We start from the raw sequence: 22,235 nt of genomic DNA, 5'->3' as shown, positions 1-22,235 counted from the left end.
AAAGAAATTGAATTTGCAGAAAGAAGAGCTAAGCCCATACTCAAATAAGCAAACAGTCTAGAATCTAGACTATATATATATATCTATATATATATATATATCTATATATGTGTGTGTGTGTTTGTTAAAATTACAGCTGCTTTCATGGTGGTAGTTTAAGAAATTGTTGTTGGCGTTTGGTAGAATTTAAAATGCTAACATTATATATCTGACAAAATATCACCCATTTCCATGTAGGGTTATCTTCCTGCAAATGTGGACAGAAGGGACGGCACATTAAAGAGAAAGCAGAAAGAATATTTTGCCTTCATAGAACAATATTACAATTCCAGGAATGATGACACAAATCAGAGCACGTACAGACAGGTAATGGCATACTGTTCTTGTTATTAATGTTTTTGGATCCTTCTGATTTAGCAGTTATAAGATTTTACCCTGCTTGATGAATGACAGGCCAATCCTATTTTGACCTATGCACACAGTCGCAGTTAACATGGCATCCAGATCTGCCCTTCTCGAAAATGTTTGCTAATACTTTTTCTTTTTTTTTTCCCCTTGTTTTCATATATCCTACCTTCCTGGTTACTTTAGTGAGAACCACACTTCACAGAGCTGCGGATGTAAATGTAATGTAAATGTATCATAGCCAGCCTATAACTTCCTAATGTATTGTAGGTTGGATTATGTGGACAATAAAGTGATGTATATGCAGCATTGCTCCTTGACATATGTCCAGATATAGTAGAGTTCATCAAACAACATTAAAAAGTCCATTGGAAAGATGCATGCACACTCCAGGAGGGTTATTTGTGATTTTACCCAGGGAAGTTAAGAAAGTTCTGCTATTAGATAAATGCATGTAGTATGTCTTTGAGTCTTTTTCCAGTTTTGAGCCGGTTTGCCAGTATCTTTTGCCATGTTAGCTGTTGCATGCCTGAAATGCGATATTGAAAGCTCTTATTGTACACATACTTTTTTCCCATTCCATGCCAAGGGTCTAACTACCCAAACCCAGCTTTATGTTGTATAACCCCTGGCTCTTAAAGCTTTGCAATTCTCATTTATCCAACTAAGATGTACAAAGTAGCATGACCTTAATTATACTGCCAACCTTTTTGAACCAGGAAGGTTGCAATACATATGTTTTTCACATCATGTAGTTCTGTATATTAATGCCTATCTCCCCCTATTTGCAGATTCGAATAGATATCCCCAGAATGAGCCCAGAAACATTAATTCTTCAGCCAGTTGTGACGGAGGTAAGGTGTTATAAATGACAAGCCAGATATAGTGAATAATGGTAAATTAATCTCCCTGCCTTCCATCCATCCCCTTTCCTTGCTTTTCATTGATTGTCTCACTTTAAACACATCTTTAATCAAATGTTTCCATATTAATGGATCTGTGCATGTTGTTTAATGTGCGGTTTGTTTCTTTATTTACATATTTTGAAGTTTTTAACAATTTATCTGTAACTTTAACGGCTCTACGCACAGTTCCCTTTCAATAGTGCAGCCTATTTCTGACAAAGAAAACTGAATTTTCCTTAACACTACTCACTTTTATAGAGATAAATATTGTAGGGATTATTTATTACTTGAAAAGAGACAAGGGTACCCAGCTTTGTAGCTTATTTAAACTCAAACTATAATTTATTTAGCCTACTGTTCGACATTTCGGCCAACACAGCAGCCTATTCCGAGCCCTGTCACAGGGACGATAAATAAACACTGCATTCATATCTACAGATGCTCCACTCCAAGGTGCCGGAGTGTCAGAAGAGAAATGTGATAATATCAGTACGTGATGACATCAGTGTTTGTCTTAGCCTACTGACATCACCATGTGAGGTAGCCGACACTTAACAGCCGATTCACGGGGTTTTAACGGGCAGTGAACAGTTTTCCAGGGAAATTAAAAAATGAAAGTCTCTGACAGCAAGTATAACTTATATGGACAAAAATTGTAATTATGGTGGGGCAAATAAATCTGTTCACAGTGAAAAATATATGAGGGAAAAGGGATTTTCTTAGAAATGTCAGTGAAAGTCAACCTAAAAAAAATTGTGTTGTGACACTGTAAATCTTAACTCGCCTCACTATAAATACTTATTTAATTTCTTAGGATTGGAAGCCGGAGCATATAGGATATTACATTGTGTTACCGTAGATATTTAGTATTAACAGCACATGCAGATAATCTTAATTTCCATCTTGATTTAGGACATTTGCTATTTATCAAATCAATCTTAAGAGTGGTCTTGGGCTTCTTGGAAACCTATTAAAAGGTTAAGTCACCCTAGAACGTTAATAGATGCACGAGGCAAGTAATTAGCATCAGTCGCACTTCACACAAGAGAGAACCCATTCAAAGAATTTATCATTGCAATGGAATATAAATATCTCTTCACATAATGATTGAAGTTTTTATCAACCATGACAAAGGCTGATGTACGTGCCAATCAGTATCTTATTTTGAAACGTGCATGTATTTTAATAGTGAATGCCTCCTGCCGTGTGTTGGAGATTGACGGGAGTGGTTTCCAAACATGTCAGCTATTGTGGGGCTTGATCATGGCAACGTTTACAGAAAAGAAGAAAAGAACTAGACCAATCTTTTTACTTAACTTAAGAAATAAGTACAGTATTACCTGTCGTATGTTTAAAGAAATATGAATTGGGGAACCATTACAGGTTACATGCATAGACATTCCAATGACAATAAGGACATTATGACACAAAAGTGAGATTATAAGGAAGCTGTTTTTGTGGATAGGTTTGGTCCTAGAATGGAGATGCAACGGGTCAATCTGATGTAAGCAGATGGATTGTGTCAACTGATTGGTGAACAGTTGATATGGCAGTATTTCGCTAGATGGCAAGGCATCCATGCAGAACTAAATCCTTTAATTTATGATCTCACTAAAATTCGCCCTTTAAAATGCATAGTGATATCAGGAAATGTTCGGTTCTATCGCAATATCCCTTTTTGTAAATAGACCCATCTTTCTATTAATTGTGTGTTATGTCATTTTAATTTTCTTTACCTTAAACATTTTTTGTGATTTCATATATATATAAAGATTCGATTTCTTTATTAATATGATTTCAGAAACAAAATTCTTTTCTACCTTTCTCTGTTCTATATTCAACTTCGGTGCTTTGTCCAACCTCGTGTTTGCCGACTATTCCAGTGACCTTTTGGCTTGCCTGGTGTGAAAAGGAATATGTTTTATGTTGAAGAACTTTTGTAACATGATATAAGTCATGTTTTTGTATTAAACATGTGCATGTACATATATATACTTCCAACCGTAAGTGTCTGTAATATCTCATGTCTTCTAAACTGTAGGCCAGAATTCCCTCTTACAGCTCAGCTTTTTGTACTTTCTCAGCCATTTCTCCTTTTTTTTTTTTCTTGCTTTCCATCAGCTCAGCACCTTTTACAATTAAATGACAGTAGATGTTATAAATTGGTTTTAGCTACATGAACATTTGACAATAGCCTCTTTATTTGGGTGGATGCTACTTCTAGTAAATGTTATGTGTGGATTAAGCTTGAATATGGATCACTTCCCGCTTTTTGCTTTCTTACATATATCTACTAAAATAGATATGCGTCTTTCTTATACCTTTTTGAAAATTGCAGTTAATGTATTAAATTGTGATACACAATCTGGTCCATCAAGTTCAACCCTTCTACCTAACCTTCCTATTCTTGATCCAAAAGAAGGTAAAAAAACCCTAATTAAGTTACTTCGAATTCTGCCATCAGGGGAAAACAATTCCTTCTTGACTCGAAGAGGCAATCAGATTTGTATATATATACACACACACACACACACACACACATACATATATACCGTATTTGCCCGAATATAGGCCAAACTTTTTCCCTCCACTTTAAGTCTTTAAAGTGGGGGTGCGGCCTATATTTGGGGTCTAGCGCCCGACGTCCGGGACATGCAGTTCCGGGCGCCGGGCAGGCAGCAGGGTTAGGATACAGATTCCCCGCAGTGGTGCATCCTACTCTCCGATACGCTCAGACAGCCTCCCCTGCCGGCACTTTCCACGGGTAAACAACCTCCGCTGCCGGCACGTCTGCTCGGTGTGCTTTAACAATCTCCCTTGCCGGGAATTCCCAGAGGGGGGGGGGTCCCCGCAAGGGAGATTGTTAAAGCACATCGTGCAGACGTGCCGGCAGCGGAGGTTATTTACGCTCGCCGGTGAACGTCTGCGCGGTAAGCTTTAACAATCCTCCTTACCAGTGCAGACTCCCAGGGCACTTCCGGCACCGGAAGTTGTATACCGTTCTGCATAGAATAGATGTCCCCCGCTGGCCCCGCAAGACACCGGGGAGTCTGCACTGGTAAGTCTAGGGGAGGGGGGCACATCTCGGGGGGGGGACACACAGAGTGGCAGCATATCTCGGGGGGGGGCACAGAGTGGCAGCATATCTCGGAGGGGACACACACAGAGTGGCAGCATATCTCGGGGGGGGGGCAGAGTGGCAGCATATCGATTACACTTTAAATTACATTTTTTCTTTAAAAAAGCACCTAACTTTTAGGGTGCGGCCTATACTCGGGTGCGGCTTTTACTCGAGCCAATACGGTGTGTGTGTGTGTGTGTGTGTGTGTGTGTATATATATATATACATACACACACACACACACACTGTACCTCACTTGCTTGTTTTGTGCTGTACTCTGCTTGTTTGAGCGTGGATGACTGGTGAGTAACCTCGGTTCCTATTGTGCTTTTAAGCTTATTTTGCTGCTTCCTGGGATCCTCATGCTGCTAGTAATTATTACTTGTTTCGCCGAGTCCATGCTGTGGGTGTCTGGTTGCTGGTATAAACACGCGCAGAATGCAAATCTGAATGTCTGAGCCAGTCTTTCATTCACTGTACAGGAGTCTGCACTTTTACAAATAATTAAGGAAATACATTTTTCATAGTTCATCGTGCGACTGACTGTTCTTCCACTCTAGAAAATAGGCAACACTTGCATAATGCTAGTACTTACCCACAGCAAGTTACTTTATTTTAATAACTCATTGGACAATTATCATAGTTCTTAATCTAGCCTAAGATTCTATAAATATTTGAAAGACTTAAAAATGCCACCATACATCTTTCAGAGGGGAAATGTTTCTTTCTCTCTCTCTCCATCAATCTGGAGTGTACAGCAGGATTCATGACCTCATTTGAAAAATGTTTCCTCACTTCTAAGATTGTACATCCATTTTTTAATAAAATGAAGCATTCAACAGAGCAAAGGTGCAAGACTGTGCTGTGCTTTCTGCATGCTGGTTGGAAAATGCAGTGTTCATTAACCTTCTGGAATGCTGCTTTATATGCATGTTCAAAGAAAGTCAAACCTAGTACGCTACATACAGTTAACAAAGTATGTAGGGAGCCCTTAAAATCCATTTGCACATATGATTGATCTTTAACCTAACTGGTAAAGTGGAACAGCCTCCCAGCAGAAGTGGTAGGGGCTAATACAGTGAGGACATTTTACATATGCATTGAATAGACATGTGGTTATGCAGAATCCCAGATGAGACCAATGACTGATTAAACTCAGTCTTTACATAAAGAAAAATGGACAGACTAGATGGGCTGAATGATTCATATCTGCTGTCAGCTTTTCTATGTAATTACACATTGTAATACATGTTAATGACAAATATAATTGACAGTAGAGCAGAGTCTTATGTCTGTCTGAGAAAAGAAGCCCTGTTATCACACAGACATAATTATTTTTTTTACTTGCTAGCATAGTATATCTCCACCAACGTGGTGTCCTTAAGGACAGATATTTTTGGAGATTTTATTAAAGTAGAGGTAAATAAATACAAACGTGTTTCTCTGCTGCTCAGTTGTAAAGTGACAGTTTTTTTAAAGTGTGAAACTAGCTGTGGAAATAACAACTCTTTGAAGGAAACCTGTTGGATGTGTAGTTGAATCGGTTGTTCAGTACATGCCAACTTTTATATCATACCTGTTTAATTCCCACTTCCTTTTTTATTGATACATACCATTTGAACGTGTATGTTTAAAATATTGTAACAAATGCTGCCATGGGATGCTAAATTTATTAAATGGAATTACCTGTAAATGATCATATGAGAAGCTCACATGATAAGCTACATTGCCGCATGTAACCTCTTAAAGATACATTCTAATGTCCTTGACGGCCTTACTACAGTATAATGCATTTTCCAAAATGCTAAAAGAAAAATAAAGAACTTACCCGACATCCTGAATCGTTTTGAAAGCTTACAGTCTATTAGCAAATCAATAAATATGATCCAGATTTTTTAAATAGATGAAAATGGTGGCCATCAGTTGTAATTAACACGTCAATTTGCTCTAGCACCATACAATAACACACAATCACTATAACACTATACACTAACACATACATACATACATAAACTTACATATTTACTAGAGGTTTTATCCAGAACAATTAACCAAATATGAAGACACAATAAATGACAACTGGCTTTGTGTATAACTTAACTAGTAAGGGTGTAATGTGTACATTTCATATTGTGCATGTCCTCGTGCTTTAAGTACTCCAGTATACTAAACAAATGATTTCCTGAAAAAACTAAATACCCAACTAGTGTTGCTTTCCTTCTGAGAACTGGGAACCAACTCTGTTATAGAGTTAAACCTTGCCCACCTATCTGCTTACACTTAGCAGACATCACAGAATGCACAAAGGTTTGCGCACGTTCTTCATGGGACTCATTCTAGAGTGGTGAATAAGTGTTTGGATGGATATTATGATAAGCATTTGTGAGTGTTGTGAAGCTAACATCCTAAAACCACTTTTCTCCTGTCTCTGATGTGGTTTATTACATGTATGTCTGATGTGCTTTTCACACAGAGATAAAACAAAAGATAGTATATTGGTCAGGCAATGTCTGAAAACAAGTAGTTTAAAAAGCTTCTCAATAAATACATTTGTATATTTGGCTAACCTTGATTAACCTTTATTTATAATCTGGCTCGCTTCTGTACCTTTTGGGGGCGAGGGGGGGTGGTTTGTCTATTGCATTTAGTTAGCGGCAAGGAAACTGCCTTTTTCCCCTACCTTTTGTTTAAAACAATCATCCATTACTTTTGAGAAATTGATAATAGCATCAGAGATAAGAACTTAAATTTCTGATTTTTGACAAGGAACATTTTTCACTCTCTGCAAAACAAGGTTTTCTCTGGGTGTGAATTTATGATTTCTCCGTGTTTCAGCCGGCGGCTTTCAAGTGTTTCAATGACCATTTTAAGCCAGCTCCAGGAGAAAGAAATGTCAGGATTTATATATATATATATATATATATATATATATATATTTATTTTTTCTCTCACTTTACAAATTCTGTTCTTGTTTGTTAAAAAAAAAAAAAAAAAAGTGATTGTATTAATATTTGATATTTGGTAATATGAGTCTCCACCTATAAAAAGCAACTTCTCTGGTAAGTAGAATGTATTTACAATGTTCTCTTTATACTGGATCAGTGTTGAGCTGACCTGACATTTCAAACAGAAAAGCCAATGCAAATCACACTGAGTGGTTCATTACAGTATCATTCAAATATGAAATACTCCTGCAAGTCAGGGGACACTTCTGGAAATGTAATACAGAAGGAATGTGTTATCTCCTTTCCACACACCATGGAAAACCAGACATAAAAAAACATAAATATACTTTTTCTGGATGAATAATGCATAGGAATATGCAGTTTATTTTGAAATCATAGTGACTTAGCATATTTAGCCCGATATTACATTTGAAGATGAAAAACCATTTTAAGATGGCTATTATGGCTTTTCGAGTGTAAAAAATAAGTTAAATGATAACGCTTGAGCATTGTGTGAGCTTTGGTGGAGTTGTGCTGTCAGCTGATGTGAAAACAGGCAGTGCCAGCACTGCAGGGGTTTTTAAATTCATCATTTTGTTCCACCATTTTGTTATGCAGCTCCGCGTAACTTAGTGTCTGCGGAAAAATAAATAAATGTGAATGCTAATATCTAATGCTTAACAGTTTGTGTTTAGCAGATAAACTACTCTTATTTTAAATAGCATAAACTTTTTCTTCCAGTTTCCTCAGCTGGGATGTTATTTAGACTGTTTAAAAGTGCAATGAACGAAACTTCAACTTTGTAACTAATTTCTTTAAAAGGAAATTAACCCATCGCCCCAAAAACATGTGGCTTCGTTTACTTTAGATTGCATGTAGTGGGTAGATGTTGGGCCAAATGCATAAAAAGCACTTTGCTGAAAGGGGTCCTATAAGCAGCAACTTCCTATAGTGCCGCATGATGATTGCTCCACATTGCTGGCCTTCAGGGTATGATTCTCTGTCAGGTGGTAACGTACTTAGAACACTGCTTTTTAAACGTCGAGGCAAATGAAGATGGATCAGAAGTAGCAATGATCGTTGTAGCGTATGCTTTGTCTATTTATGAACATGCTTCACCTAGTCACTTGGATCAATGTAATAAAAATGCTCTAGACCGTCAACTGCTGTGGTGTTCATGTAGCTGTATCACTCATATTTAAGTTATGAGCTGAGTGTCATAGGGGAGATAGTTGTAGGGCTACTAGTTGGGTAGTTCTGACACAAGATAAACTATATGACCAAAAGTATAAAGATAGCTGACCATCAGACCTATATGAGCTTGCAGGACATCCGATTTCGAAACCATGGACATTAATATGGAGCCCCTAGACTTTCAAGTGTGTCTGTAGGAACTGGCGCCTATTCAGCCATAAAAAGTGTTTGTTACGTCAGACGCAGAGGTTGGACACAAAGGCGTGGCTCGCAATTCATCCCAAAGGTCTTCTGTGAGATTAAGACTAGGTCTCTGAGAAGGCCACTCAAGTTCCTCCACACAAAACGTTTTGTGCCCAGGGTCACAATCATGCTGGATTATGAAAGGGCCGCATACAATTGTCTAAAATGTCTTTTTATGCTGTAGCATTAACATTACCCTTTGTTGGATCTAAGACCCCTAGCCCAATCCATGAAGAACAGCCCCAGACCATTAAACCTTCTACACTAGGCACTATGCAAATTCGTGCATCCGACTTCCATATTTCCAGAGAAGCATGATTCATCACTCTAGAGAAGCATGTTTCTACTGTGCCATAGTCCAGTGGCACACCGCTTTACATCACTCTAGCCATTGCTTAGCATTGCTTGTAGTCATCTTTGGCTTGTGTGCAGCCCATTTCATGAAGCTCTCGATGCACAGTGCTTGTGCTGATGTTGCTTCCAGAGGCAGCACCTTAGCACTCAGCACCTGGCAGCCCCGCTTTGTAGTTGAGCTGCAGCTCCTTCACTTCATGCTTCCACTTTGCAATAATTGCATTTATTTACAGTGGACCGGGGCAGATCTAACAGGTCATGCATTTCACTCTTTTGCTCTTTAGTATTACCTATGCTACTGCCAATGTTTGTCTAAGGAGATTTGATTTTTTTTCCACCTTATACCAATGCGTGAGTGTGGCTGAAACATCACTAATAACTAGGAGGGGTATCCACATACTTTTGGTCATATAATGTAAATAAGACTTACCAATAAACACATTGTGTCGCACATATCTTTCGATCAGCAAGACATGTACATAAATATTTCTACGTTATAAATAAGTGGCCGTGTGTGCTATTGGTATGTCTCTCACTTTCTGTCCCAGTCTAACAATTCATATTGTATAAATATTATAGTCATGCTATGTTATTGTTGTGTTTTTCCAGATATTTGAAAGGATTTTATTTATATGGGCCATTCGCCATCCAGCCAGCGGATATGTCCAAGGCATTAACGACCTTGTCACGCCTTTCTTTGTGGTATTCATCAGTGACTATGCGGGTAAGTTGAGCGGAATTCATGACTACGGCCTTTGCTTTTATTTCTGCAGTTTAAGTGTATCTGCCATTATAGGACTGGTGTATTGCAGACAATGTAATACTTCCTATGCACATTTTCCAAACTGTTAATTTTAATAGTGATCTTGTTAATAAAGTATAACGTTAAAAAAATGGAAATTGGAAACACATTTTCCTTCATATTTGTAACTCTTTTTTTTTTTGTATATTAGTAATGAAAGCCTTGATACATTATGTGCTGAAAAATGAGCTGTAATGTGCTTTGATGGTATGGCATTTATGCGACCTCAGCGGTGGTTTGCTGCCATCTGGTATTCGTTCACCACTGTAAATGCTTTGTAAAAGCAATCTGCACACTCCTTGGAGGAAGAACCTTTGTGAGATATGTGGGGAGCAGAACGTCAGGAGAAAAAGGGACCCAACCAACTGGTTCTAGACTTAAACAATCTAACCATTGCATATTTTAGTGTTTTTTTAATCATGGCTATGGAAATCAGTTAGACAAAGTATCATGTGTACAAAAATTCTATTTTTTTTTTCCATTTAACCTACACCTGTCAAGGTCAAGAATGCACCATAAAACCCACTAAACTTACATTTGCCACTCCTTCATTCCCCCCATTTCCCCACCTGCTTACCTATTAACATTTTAGAAAGCATGTTAGTGGGAGTTGTAGGAGGGCCATATAATGGCGGTGTATGAGACAACAAGTCATAAGCTTAATTGGTCCTTAAAATATGAAGCCAATAACTGACCGAGTTGCTTCCCCTATATAATTACTTAAAATCTAGTAACCTTTTTAATTACCCGTCCAGTTTCTAGTTTAACATACTCTGGGACCCTGCCTTGACAGCAAGGTTGTGAGATCAGATAAGGACAAAGGATCTTTAAATCAGGGGTCATCCCTAGTGTTGCTAACCACCTGTAGTTTCCAAGGCAAGAGTTTTGTTGCCCATGCTCTGACAGTGTATATACCTTGGCATCATAACCTCACATGTAGTGTTTCTAGGAGAGGGCAAACTGCCCTTGAGTTGGGATTAGCATGAAAATGCCTTTTTTCCATGTTTCAAATTCGTGTTTCATTGAAGGTCTGTTCATCGCTTAGCAACTAATGAGAAATACTGCTGCTTACTCCCTAATCATCTCTTAAGTAGGGTAGAGGCCTACTCCTGAGAGTGCTTGCCGCTTTTTCCTTTTACTCCCTCATTTGACAGATAATGAAAATGTTCTTAATGATCCTAGAGCAGTTGGATCTCTGTTGGAAGACTTTAGAGTTGTTAATTGAAATAAGAAGTTCAGCTGAGATGTGATTAGAGAATTGATATTCCATGTTAAATAGACCATTTAATTAATGTGGTAAATAAGTTTGTCTTAACTACTTTGCCAGCAACTTGCATTGTGGGACCCAAGTGACTGTTAATGCAGTAGCATCTGTGTCAAGATCATAGGTGAACGCAAATACGTATTTATCTTCTTTGCAAGTACAAGAGGGCTTTCTGTACACTGTTTAATGTTGGCGTTCTCTTTCTGGGTAGACATTAACCTTGCTATTTATTAACAGGGAGATTTGTCCCTTTTCATGTGCTTTTTAATCAGCATAGTTAGCATGTGGATCTAAACCATCTTGTTTCATCCAATCTTAAGTAACCCCTATATCTGTAAGAAGGAGGAACGTGATTATTGTAGCTGTTTTAATAGTACATGTTTTTTTTTAATCTACCCAATTTAATAACTGTTGAGTAGCTGTAGCTGGATTATCCATATTGATATATTTATAATATTTCACCTTAATAGTACAATGCTGTAACATTTCTCCCCCTACGTCTCACTCCTGGCACCCAACACACTTAAGCATTGCTTGTAGTTATACAAAATGTAGTTCATAGTAGGCTTGGCAACTGTAAAGTAATTCTTCATGTATTAAAGAAGCCATGATTCCTAAGCAAACCAATTACGAAGAATTGCTTGTTTACCTGACCTGTCATAGCTTGCTGATTTTAACAAAGCACAGCCCCTAGGTGAATGCATGTGTACAAGCAAGAAGACTGCACATTCATTTACTCTGCTAGTGACAGGGTTCCACGTTTATTCCAGTCAAACGGCATCGTATCTATTTGTGCAAAATTTGGCTGTGCCGTGTTTGCAGCCATTGCTTTGCGCTACACTAATATTATGTAAAATCCAAGATGGGTTTGCGGAAATAAGCACACTCTTCGTAAACTCCATTAATGTTTGGCTTAAAAATTATCCCAATAACAATATGCCATGTTTTGATAAACATTTCTCAACAGAAGGAAATTATGAGTCACCAAGTGAGATATGGAAAAGATGAAACTGTGACATAAAATCTATTTTTATATGTTTCCGATTCCCAGAACTCGCTGCTTGGTGAGACGGAGTACGCTGAGAGCTTTGTGCTAATATTACTGTCAGATGCTTTTGAGGTTCTGAAACATGTTGTGATAACATTTTATCTCTTTCTTTTCCAAACTATTAATGTGCTAGGATCCAACTGTTTGCATTAAATGGACAAATTGACGTGGCAGCAGGTTCCTTTTGGAGGTTGAATGTCAGATTCCAATGAATAGCCTTTAATTTTCAATGCTTTTACAGCATCTCTTTAACATACCTAATAATGCTGCAAATTCTCGTATATGTTACCAAAACCTGAAACAAATAAGTTCAAAAATAAGAACTGGCATATTTTATCAGTTCTACTTTGAGTGGTAGGTATATGTTTCTTTTTCAGATAACTTCATTGGTTCTGTTTTTTTCATTGTTTCTCTTTTTTTCCCCCCTCTATTTTTGGCAGCCATTTTGTTAGTTGTTTACATTATTCCAGAAAGCCAAATGATCTGTGTTTGTTATACAAAATGTCTTATGGAGTCATATCTCAACAGTTAAATGGAGAATTAAATGAATCAGTGTAACTTTGTTGTAATGGTTCACCGTGAGGTCATACAAGTTAACTACCCCAAAACCTCCACCTGACACAGCTTTATATGCAGCAAATATACAATGTACACATTGGGGTTTATATTCATCAAAAGGGACTCTAAAGCAAAGTTTGTAAAGGGATCTTATCGTCATACCATGCAGTGTTTCTTCTGATTGATGCATTCAGACTTTGTACAAGTTTGAATCTGTTTTTATACATTGTTAAAGCGCCAACTGTTCTGATAATACACTTGGTTAACAATACTGGACCAAAGTGTGTAATACTTTGTAATACATGTGATGGACTCCAGTAACATCCCTTAATTCATTGTTAAGCATGATCTAACTTGTGTGTATCTCTATGCACATTGGTGGTTGATGCAATGCTAAAACTGCTTTCAAGCCCTGGGTAAACTAAACTTTCCTTGCTTGTAATGGAACAGTTATTTCAGTTGGAAAGTTTGCAGAGAAAAAACCCTTTTAGGTGTTTTAGTTCTTATGCCGTAGCTTGAGGTTTTAATGTCCGATGTGTGTTGTGCTATAAATGAATTCACATGTATGCTACGTCGGTTTCCTAACAAACCCATGTTCTTCAAACGCCAAGAAACATAGTTCTTAATTTTCACCACATTTCTCCATGATAGAGCCATGATATTCCATTAATTGAGCTCTCAAGCCCTAGTTATATGTCCTTTGCTTGTAGCGTTCAAAGCATTAAAGTGTATGCAAGTTGGGGCATACACAATTTGATTACTAAACTTCTCCTGGCTGCCTCTACTGGAAAGAATTGTTGAAATCGGTGGGAGCAGCCAAATGCAATGTTCTTAATATGTATTAATGATAAATATCGAACTTTGGGGACTAGACTGTCCTTTTGAATAAATATTTGGTAAACCAAATGTCGAATGAGTTTTTCTAGGCAGAAGAAAATATTCACACAGTATGATGCTGTAGAAAATTATCATAATTTTAAAAGCTTTTTTAACCAATGTATTCACCTGTAGTTCCAGAAGGCATAGTGGGCAAGAGGGTTAATCATTCCCCTAAAAGTAAGACATTAAAAATAAAACCAACCTGTTCCATGCAGTTACTGTTACTCGGTAGTTGTGCTGCATCCTAATTTTGGATGACATATTTTAAATTGTAACATGATCACATTTTCTATCAAGTTGGTTTTACTAGCTGCAGTTTGTCCAATTTGAGGCATTCACTTATGACTGTGTAAAACCTTTAATCAACACAAATGCGTTAGCCAAACAGCACCATGGAATGTACAAATGTTACAAATCTACTGACTGCAAACACTTGTCTCCTTTAGCCCCATGATCAGTGTTAGAAAAGCAGCTGCTGCCGCTATAACGCGCCGTGCTTCTGCTTCCACACTACTGTGAAAGCATTGGGTAATTGTACTCTCTGTCGAAATGCACATAAACGCAGCTATATCTCCTTTACATCCAGAGATCACGTTTGTTAATGTTGCCTACAAGGTAACAATTATATTCATTTTATATTCAAGGTAACGATGAAATTGAATAAAAAAAACAGTTTTAAAAGCAGTGTATTAACAAAACCCTATGTCACACTTTCCCCACACAGCCAATGATCTAATGAAGTGTCAGGCATGTTTAACCTGCTCCTTCTACCAGTGGTTGAAGGGTTATGATGCATTGACTTGCCAATACTCTAAGAGCCAGTTTTATGGACATATTTCTCCTCTGACAAAGCCAGCCTAGTCTTAATTCACCCTGTTGACAAAGTTTGCTGGGTGGGAGCTGTTGCCACCTGCATGTTTACAATAGCAGCAGTTTGCCCAGTGCAGCTCGCCATTCCCTAGTGCCGCATTACACGATACACCACACTGCACACATTTTATACCTTCACATTTTCCATGCATTTTGTTAAAGACGAACCATTACATAAGTTATGGTGGGTAAAGGTGATGGAAAGCCCTACCACTAAAATAATTATCACCTTTAGTGGATATAGAGGCAAAAGGTGATAATTGTTGGCCTTATTTGCATTTAGCATGGCTAAATTAAAAAGTAAAAAAAAACACCCGCCCGGAACTGCATGTCCTGGGCGAAATGAATTGCGATTATAGGCTGCACCCCCACTTTAAAGAGTTAAAGTGTGTGTGTGTGGGGGGGGGGAGTGCAGCCTATATTCGGGCAAATACATATATTTATATATATATTATTTTATTATATATATATATATTAAAGCTTGCCCTCAGGTAAACTTTACAGCAGCATGTTATTGGCTGCTTGGATTTCAGTGGCTGCTTATTCTTTTATTGGGCTAGTACTGAGAATACAAAGCCTCCAAGAGGTAGATGCAAAGGCTGCAGATATTACAAAAAAAAGAAAGGTTGGAAGGTTAGTATGCATTATGCATAAAAATATAATGTACGACTTGCAAAAAATTATCACAGCACGCAAAAACATTTAACTGAGGTCTGGGGGCTATCATGTCCCTTTAAATATTTTATTATTGTAATGGCAGAACTTTTATCTGGCAATCTTGCAAGCATCTGCTAATTTTTTATTTGGGGTTGGTTTGTTTGTCACCGGGCATATGGTCTGCTGCTTAATGTATTTGCTTTGAAACCGGGCATGATTTTTAGCTTATGAACTGAATAGATTTCAGCGTTCACTTAATTATTGTTTCATTTTGACACACGATCTCACGAATGCTCTGCATTTCAAATAACAAATTAAATGGCTTCAGTCGCTGCGTTCTAGATTACCATTAACTTTGAAATGAAGCTGTAAGTAACACAGTGTTGTTTGTTGGAATATTGCTGTGTTATCGTCCTTGTGCAGCACTTGGTAGTTTACTTCTCCTTAAGTCAATATGATTCAACGATAGATTAAGCAGTGCAGTTAGTCATGCGAAGTAAGGCTCCAGCCTAGCGCGCATACTTTTTAGCCCTATCTCAGAGGAAAATACATTGTTCTCTTTAGCGCACTGATTGCTTCGTAGGAATGCCTGCTGAAAACTCTGCCATACTACAAGGAATTCGCCATCATTTGCACTTTAATTCACGTGATAGCTGTGTTGCCCCTTTTAGGGCTGTTCCTTTTTGCAAATTCATGGGTAGCTTCTGCAGAATCCCTCCAAATGCATTTGCCCATTTTCCTCACACCCCTAGCATTTGCCTTGCAAGTGACAGACTTGCCTCCATCCCTACCTCATGAGCATTCTTGGCAAGCACTCTTATTGACTTCTAGAATGGTTGGTTTGGAGAATGTTTATTTAACCCCTTTATGACCCTTAGGACTATGCTATGCGTGACACTGTCTGTCGGTTTTCTGTTTTCTGTGTCCCATTTAACTTGTGTGTAGAGTCCATTGTCGGTAGGAAGGTAACTTCTACCGCAGGCCTTCTTTTTCCGCTCAACCTCTGTTATCTGTAGGCTGGTTTCCTCCCTGTGAGTTTCTCCGTGTACCGCTTTTAATAGAACCCTCACACTTTACATGAACAACGCATTTCGCCAGTGATCGGCTGCTTCACAGTGCACATAATAAGAAGTAGGCGCCTACTGTCATTATCATTCTACACTTAGATTACACTAACAGTTCACAGTCAATCCATTAACATTCAGAACCACTAAGCAGTGATTCAGAGATTCTATGGTCGGTTTGGGGACTCCAAAGCTTGTAATGATATCTGGAAAGACACAATTTCATATAAAACATTTGTTATATAAAACTTTATGTAGACAGATCTTTCACAGAGTATAACCCAAATGCCGATAACATTACATGAAATTATATTCGACAAACAACTTGTACCTAATTACCTTACTGAAGTGTGCAGTATTTATGTCTACCTGTTTTGTTGATGCATATGTGCGCGGATTGAGTTCTAAATCAATATTGATGGCAGCGACCACATTGCAATATGAGTGCCTTAGCCGAAAAGGAAATCTAGTTTTATGGTCTATCATTCTGTATTATACTTTACAAATTATTTTACCACAAACACTAGTCTTAATAATCTCAAGAATTTAATATGGCAGACCATATACAAGTGGTTTTATTTAGAAGCTTACCTTGAATGCCTTCAGAGCACCATATCTCCAAAAACATTGCTAAATTTGGTTTCTTCTGGTAAGGGTTTTTATTTAAATTGAATAAATGCTCTTCTATATATCATGTTGAAGATGAGCTTTTGTAAAATGTCTAGAACCGTTATTTACAATTCTGTCTTTTTTTTTTTTTTTTTTTTGACAAATATGCATTAAGTTTTCATTTACCAATGAAATTCAAATAGTTTGGCACAAAGTTGAGTAGCAAGGAAGTAAACTGTGAAACGGAAGGCTTAGCGTTTTGCATAAACTCGGCCCTCTGTGACTTTAAAATCTTTTTCATTGAACATATAAATCTTTGCTAAGTAGGAGACATTCCAATAACGGTAATGGGGAATCTAGAATATATTTTAGCATGCAGCAAAGGAAGACTGAAGTGCTACAGGAGTCATAATTAGTGTAATGCAGGCAAAGGAAGCAAATGTACCTCGTCTTTAGGGACTTAGAGAATCAATAATGATAGAATTTTACTATTAGATGACTCTCAGTGATGCCATTCTTCCTTAACACATTCCAATTATCTGAGTGTAAAATTAAGCTTTGAATGACAGGGAGGGAAAGCAAGCTAGCGCAGTTATCATGTTGATAAATTAGAGTCTTATATAGCACTTCTAGTTACTTCCCTTGTTTGCATTTAATTTGATCTTGGGAGCTTTTTTGTTTTTCCTTGTATTTAGTAACAGAAACGCCATTCCCACTATTTTTTTTACTTATAATTGACTCAATGTTTGTGTTATGTGTACAATATGTAATTTTCATTGAAATTTGGAGATTGAATATCTTATGAATTTGGTAGTGGTGGCTTTTTATTAAAACATCATTTGTATATTTTTTCCATGTTTAACAGATTTACTTTAAGCTTTTGTTTATTTGCAATCAATACTTGAAGTTACCTTGATTTCCCCCAATAGCATTCTATAAGTATCTAACGCTGCATTTTAGTGGTCGATGGAATTGTTCATGCAATAAATGTAGATTTTAGTGAATTAAATTACCTTCTTTGTGCTAGAAGCCCTCCATCCCCCTTTCTGCATTAAACTGAAAAATTAATAAACGAGGTAAAACATCACCAAAAAATAAACAAACAAAATAAGCCAACACCATAACCTATTAGCATATAATTGTAATATGTTGATTTGGTAATCTGCATCTGACCAAATACCCCAAAACTGAAGTCTATGATGCAGTGTTTGTGTTATGGGTGGAATGTCACCTTTATTATTATTTGGGGGATATGTTGTATAGACTTTCACTGAGGTCAGCGTCAGAACCAAATAAAGTTCTCTCCTGGGATCCTTTTCCTGCCCCGTACGTTACAACTGTGGAGCACTCCCTTAATGTGGAGGAGTAATTCTGCAGGCCCTGAGGACATGATACCCTCCTCCATGGTATTCACATAATTATATTTTTTTAATTGACAAATACTATAACATGTTTGTTTAGTTTATAGAACTGTAAAATGTGCTATATAAAAGAGTTAGAAAACACTGACTGACAGATGGCATGCATTTAAATACATATTTCTGTCTACTATCTGAAAGTTGTTTGGCACATTCGGTATTGCTGAGGAGCTTGTGAAGATAATAGTATCAATGCAACAAATACATCTTATCTAAAAAAAAAAATGGAATTATTTGTTTTGGAGCGTATGTGTTTTCTGTAGAAACTGAGCGGGATGATTCTTCTTGGATGTTGAAAGGAATGAATCAGTTTTGTGCCATGAAAGGACAAATTGAAGCATTTCACAGGTGAAGGTGGGAGGATTTGGTGAGTGAGAGAACAGTAGAGCAGATGAACAAGTGCCAGAGAAGCAGACACTAAAGATAGGGTAGAATTTAAGCTAGGAGAGAGCTTTGTCAACGATGACGTAAGAATTGAAGGGTGAGCAGTGGAAAGTTGCAAAGAGGTCGTAGAGAGTATTGAGTGATGACTTTTTGTTGTGACATCATTGACTATTTTAGTGAGACCTGTCTCAGTAGAGTTTTGTGGACAAAAACTGGATTGTAACGGATAGAGTAAAAAAAAAAGGGGGGGGGTCTGACGATTTCATGATAAATAGGGATGGTTTCTAGAGCGTCTGTATGTCTACTTGAGAAAAGTTAATTTAGGAAGAGTTTAAAATTGTTGGACTTGCTGTTCCTAGCACATTCATTAATGCTGTTATTGGATGTAGTATAGCGCAATATATGTGTATCTAACAATCGTATTACATGAAGGTCCCCTCACGGTTAAATCAATTAATAAGAAGATTAAAACTTTGGTCTACGGTAACTTTGTCTCTGATTTTAACAGTAGCAAACTTAATTTGTTTGTAAAGATTAACACTAGATTGGGGAGTGTACTGGGAGTTCGTTGAAAGGAACATTAACTAAAAAAGCAAGTTGGAAACGTTTTCTGCCATGGGACCTAAAAAGAAAATAAGATTTTGAATAATGATGGCAGGAATGAAATGGAGTTGAACTGAAGCCAAAGGATGTCTGCAGGTGTCAAAATGAAAGAATTATTAAGGTGTGGAAAACTAATTGCAATGAATGTAATTGTGGGAACGGAAATGTACTCTTACGGGATCTTTATATTTTTTAAGGCATTTTTTTAGTAAATTCCCCATGCTTGATGCTTTTAGTTAGGTAATTACTCCTACCTCCAAGTACTAACCTTTGTCAGAGCAGCTAGTTCTTTCATAAGCATTTTAACCTCATTATGAATCACTTTCGAATGTTCACTGTTTTTTCAACATATAATAAACCCAGATTATTATTTTGTTTTAACTTCTTAAAACTGGGTATTTTAAAACAGGTGTCATTTGTAGGATTTGTTAGTCTCATGTTAGATTAATCTTTTCACTTTACGGAAACTGTTATAGATAAGTGGAAGAGCCTGCCAGTAGGAATCATGGTGGTTAATACGGTATGGGAATTTAAATATGCATGGGATAGCTATCCTGAATCTATAATGGGCAAGCTAGATGGGGCGAATGGTTCTTATCTGCGGTTAACTTCAGGGGTTTCTTTTTTTATTTATTATTTATTTTTTTTTGTGGTGTTTCAACCGTTTGGTAGTTTCTAATTGTCTGATAGCAACCGGATAAAACTATTTTGTGGCAGTACCCTTGTTAAAACAGTGTTTCAAGCATCACTTTACTTCCCAGCAGCTGTCTACTGCACGCACACATAGTATTCTGTGCAGAACTAGCCACTATGTCAATGTGTTGAAAAAGGGGTGACACCAAACTGCTCTGAACATATATCGGGGTTATAGATTTGTATAACATGGCAATCGAATGAATTCTGCATTAACGACTACTAACTATATATGGTAAGTAAAATTACTTTGCCATTATAAATTTCTGAAGTGCCTTACTGTTCTTTTTTTGGTAGTTGAGCGCCCATCTTTTTATAAACTGAAGAGAAGCAATTATTGAAGTAGTCAGCTTGACCTTTATCCCTCATCTGTATATCTCCTTCTTATACCTGAAATCTTTCTTTTTTTATTTTTCGTTATGGCTCTGTATTCTAAACCATGAAAAGGAACAGCATTTTCATTTTGCAGCTACTGCATACAAAGAATACTGAATATTTAATGCTGACCTCTGTATGAAAGCAATGGCTGTGTTACCCACAACTGTTTGAATTACTACGTATCCTTGCAATCAAGATGTATGTATGGAACAATTATATTGTGCCGCTTTTTCACTTCATGGGAAGCATTTTGAGGTGTAAGTTAAATGTTTCAATTTAAACTTTTTTAAACATTTTTTTCTGAACGTGCCAATTAGGCAATTTTGAATATAAAGATATGTTTACTGTTGTGTTTTTATGAAGTTGTGTATATTAAGGATTTCTTGAATCTAAGAAGGTTCTACTGTGTCTAGATTTTCCTCTAGACCTGGACTCCTTAAAATTGTATTAGAATCATTTAAGCGAGACCTTACAAGGACCCTATAGTCCTTATAGTCCTATTGCAGCTAATGAGTTTTATGCTGTACATGTTCTGTTTTGTTCCTCCCATTCTAAGCTATACTCCAAAGAATGAGGTTATGTGCATACAATTGGCAATTTGTCCAGATCTGCTACTTTATCCTAAAAATGAAACTGGCCTCTTTTTACTCTTGCTATCTTTTTGAGTACCATTGGGATTTATAGTTATTCTCAGAAATGATCTGGTTTTAACCACAACTAGTAAAATAGTTCAGACTATTGGATTTATTAAGTTAGGAGATTCATGTCATGTTTCGAAGCACATTTTATTGGATTTGCACATCTATAACACATTTTTACTAGACTGTTTTATTTAGACTTTTGTACCTGGGAGTATAAATTTTAGAACAAAATGGACCAAAAAGGCTTAATATTGTTACAAGCCCAGCGTCCATGCAATTGCAAAGTATCCTGACAGAATAAGGATTGACATTTCTTTCTGACAATGTGGAAGCATAAGTTGATTGAGCTCCCATCAGTTATCTCAAAAGTCCTATGCAATAGTATTGCTGCAAATTTATTTATTAGTTTAATTAAACTTAAGATATTCAAAAACAATTGTTCAAACTCTATGCCTGTTACACCTGGCATTAAAGCATAAACACATTATAATAAAAAATATAATTACTAAACAAATTAAAATGCAGAGACCTAGGCTTAACAGAAACCACTGTGCGATGCATAATCTCATTTAATTGTAGGGTCTCTTCCCTGACCTTTTTTGCACTGTTAGAATCCAATTCTGCGCTGTTTAATTAATGTAAAGTAAACACTGTCTACAGAATTAAGGAGAGAAACATGTTTCAATATTTATATTACAATTACTCTGCCTACCCTCCCTCCACCCCACATGAGTCTTTTGAATTTGTTTAGAAAATGTATCTCTGTCTTTTCAAAGATTTTAACTTCAAAATGGCGGGAAAACGTTTCCTCACCTTAGTGTATAGTCATTTTAAAATATAATGTTGTAATCATATATCTTATTATTATGTATTATTATCTTTTATTTATATAGCGCAAACAGCCAAATCTACACAGCGCTAAATATATCATATGTGTATATATAGATATATATAATTAAATATATATATATATATCTCAATAATTATATGTTCATATATCTAGATTTGTATGATTTCTGTTTCATCCAAGCCACTCTGTAATTTGTATGCACTCTTTGACATAGAATCTATTAATCTATCTGATCTATCTGTATATGTATCGTGACAAACCTCTTTGAACTGAGGGCAACTAAGTTACTTTTCAGATCTTTAAAGCACGGTCCTCTAGGGCAATAAGGCTCAGGAACAGAAAGATTTTTG

General features: G+C 36.9%; 1 protein-coding gene across 1 annotated transcript in view; it reads left to right on the top strand.

Annotated features, from left to right (window-relative positions):
• LOC149302862 (TBC1 domain family member 22A-like) overlaps positions 1 to 22,235 on the top strand; it is a 246,137-nt gene that overhangs the window by 61,908 nt on the left and 161,994 nt on the right. Inside the window, exons 5-7 of the mRNA XM_089482103.1 lie at positions 238 to 366; positions 1,197 to 1,259; positions 9,777 to 9,891. Coding sequence (XP_089338229.1) covers positions 238 to 366; positions 1,197 to 1,259; positions 9,777 to 9,891 — 307 coding nt within the window. The remainder of the gene's footprint in view (positions 1 to 237; positions 367 to 1,196; positions 1,260 to 9,776; positions 9,892 to 22,235) is intronic.

The sequence above is a fragment of the Sceloporus occidentalis genome, unplaced genomic scaffold (genome assembly GCF_023333645.1).
Source record: "Sceloporus occidentalis isolate IW3139 unplaced genomic scaffold, rSceOcc1.0.p SCAF_17, whole genome shotgun sequence".
Classification (NCBI taxonomy): domain Eukaryota; kingdom Metazoa; phylum Chordata; class Lepidosauria; order Squamata; family Phrynosomatidae; genus Sceloporus; species Sceloporus occidentalis.
The sequence above is the reverse complement of the archived record's forward strand: the minus strand, read 5'-3'. Positions and strand labels throughout refer to the sequence as shown.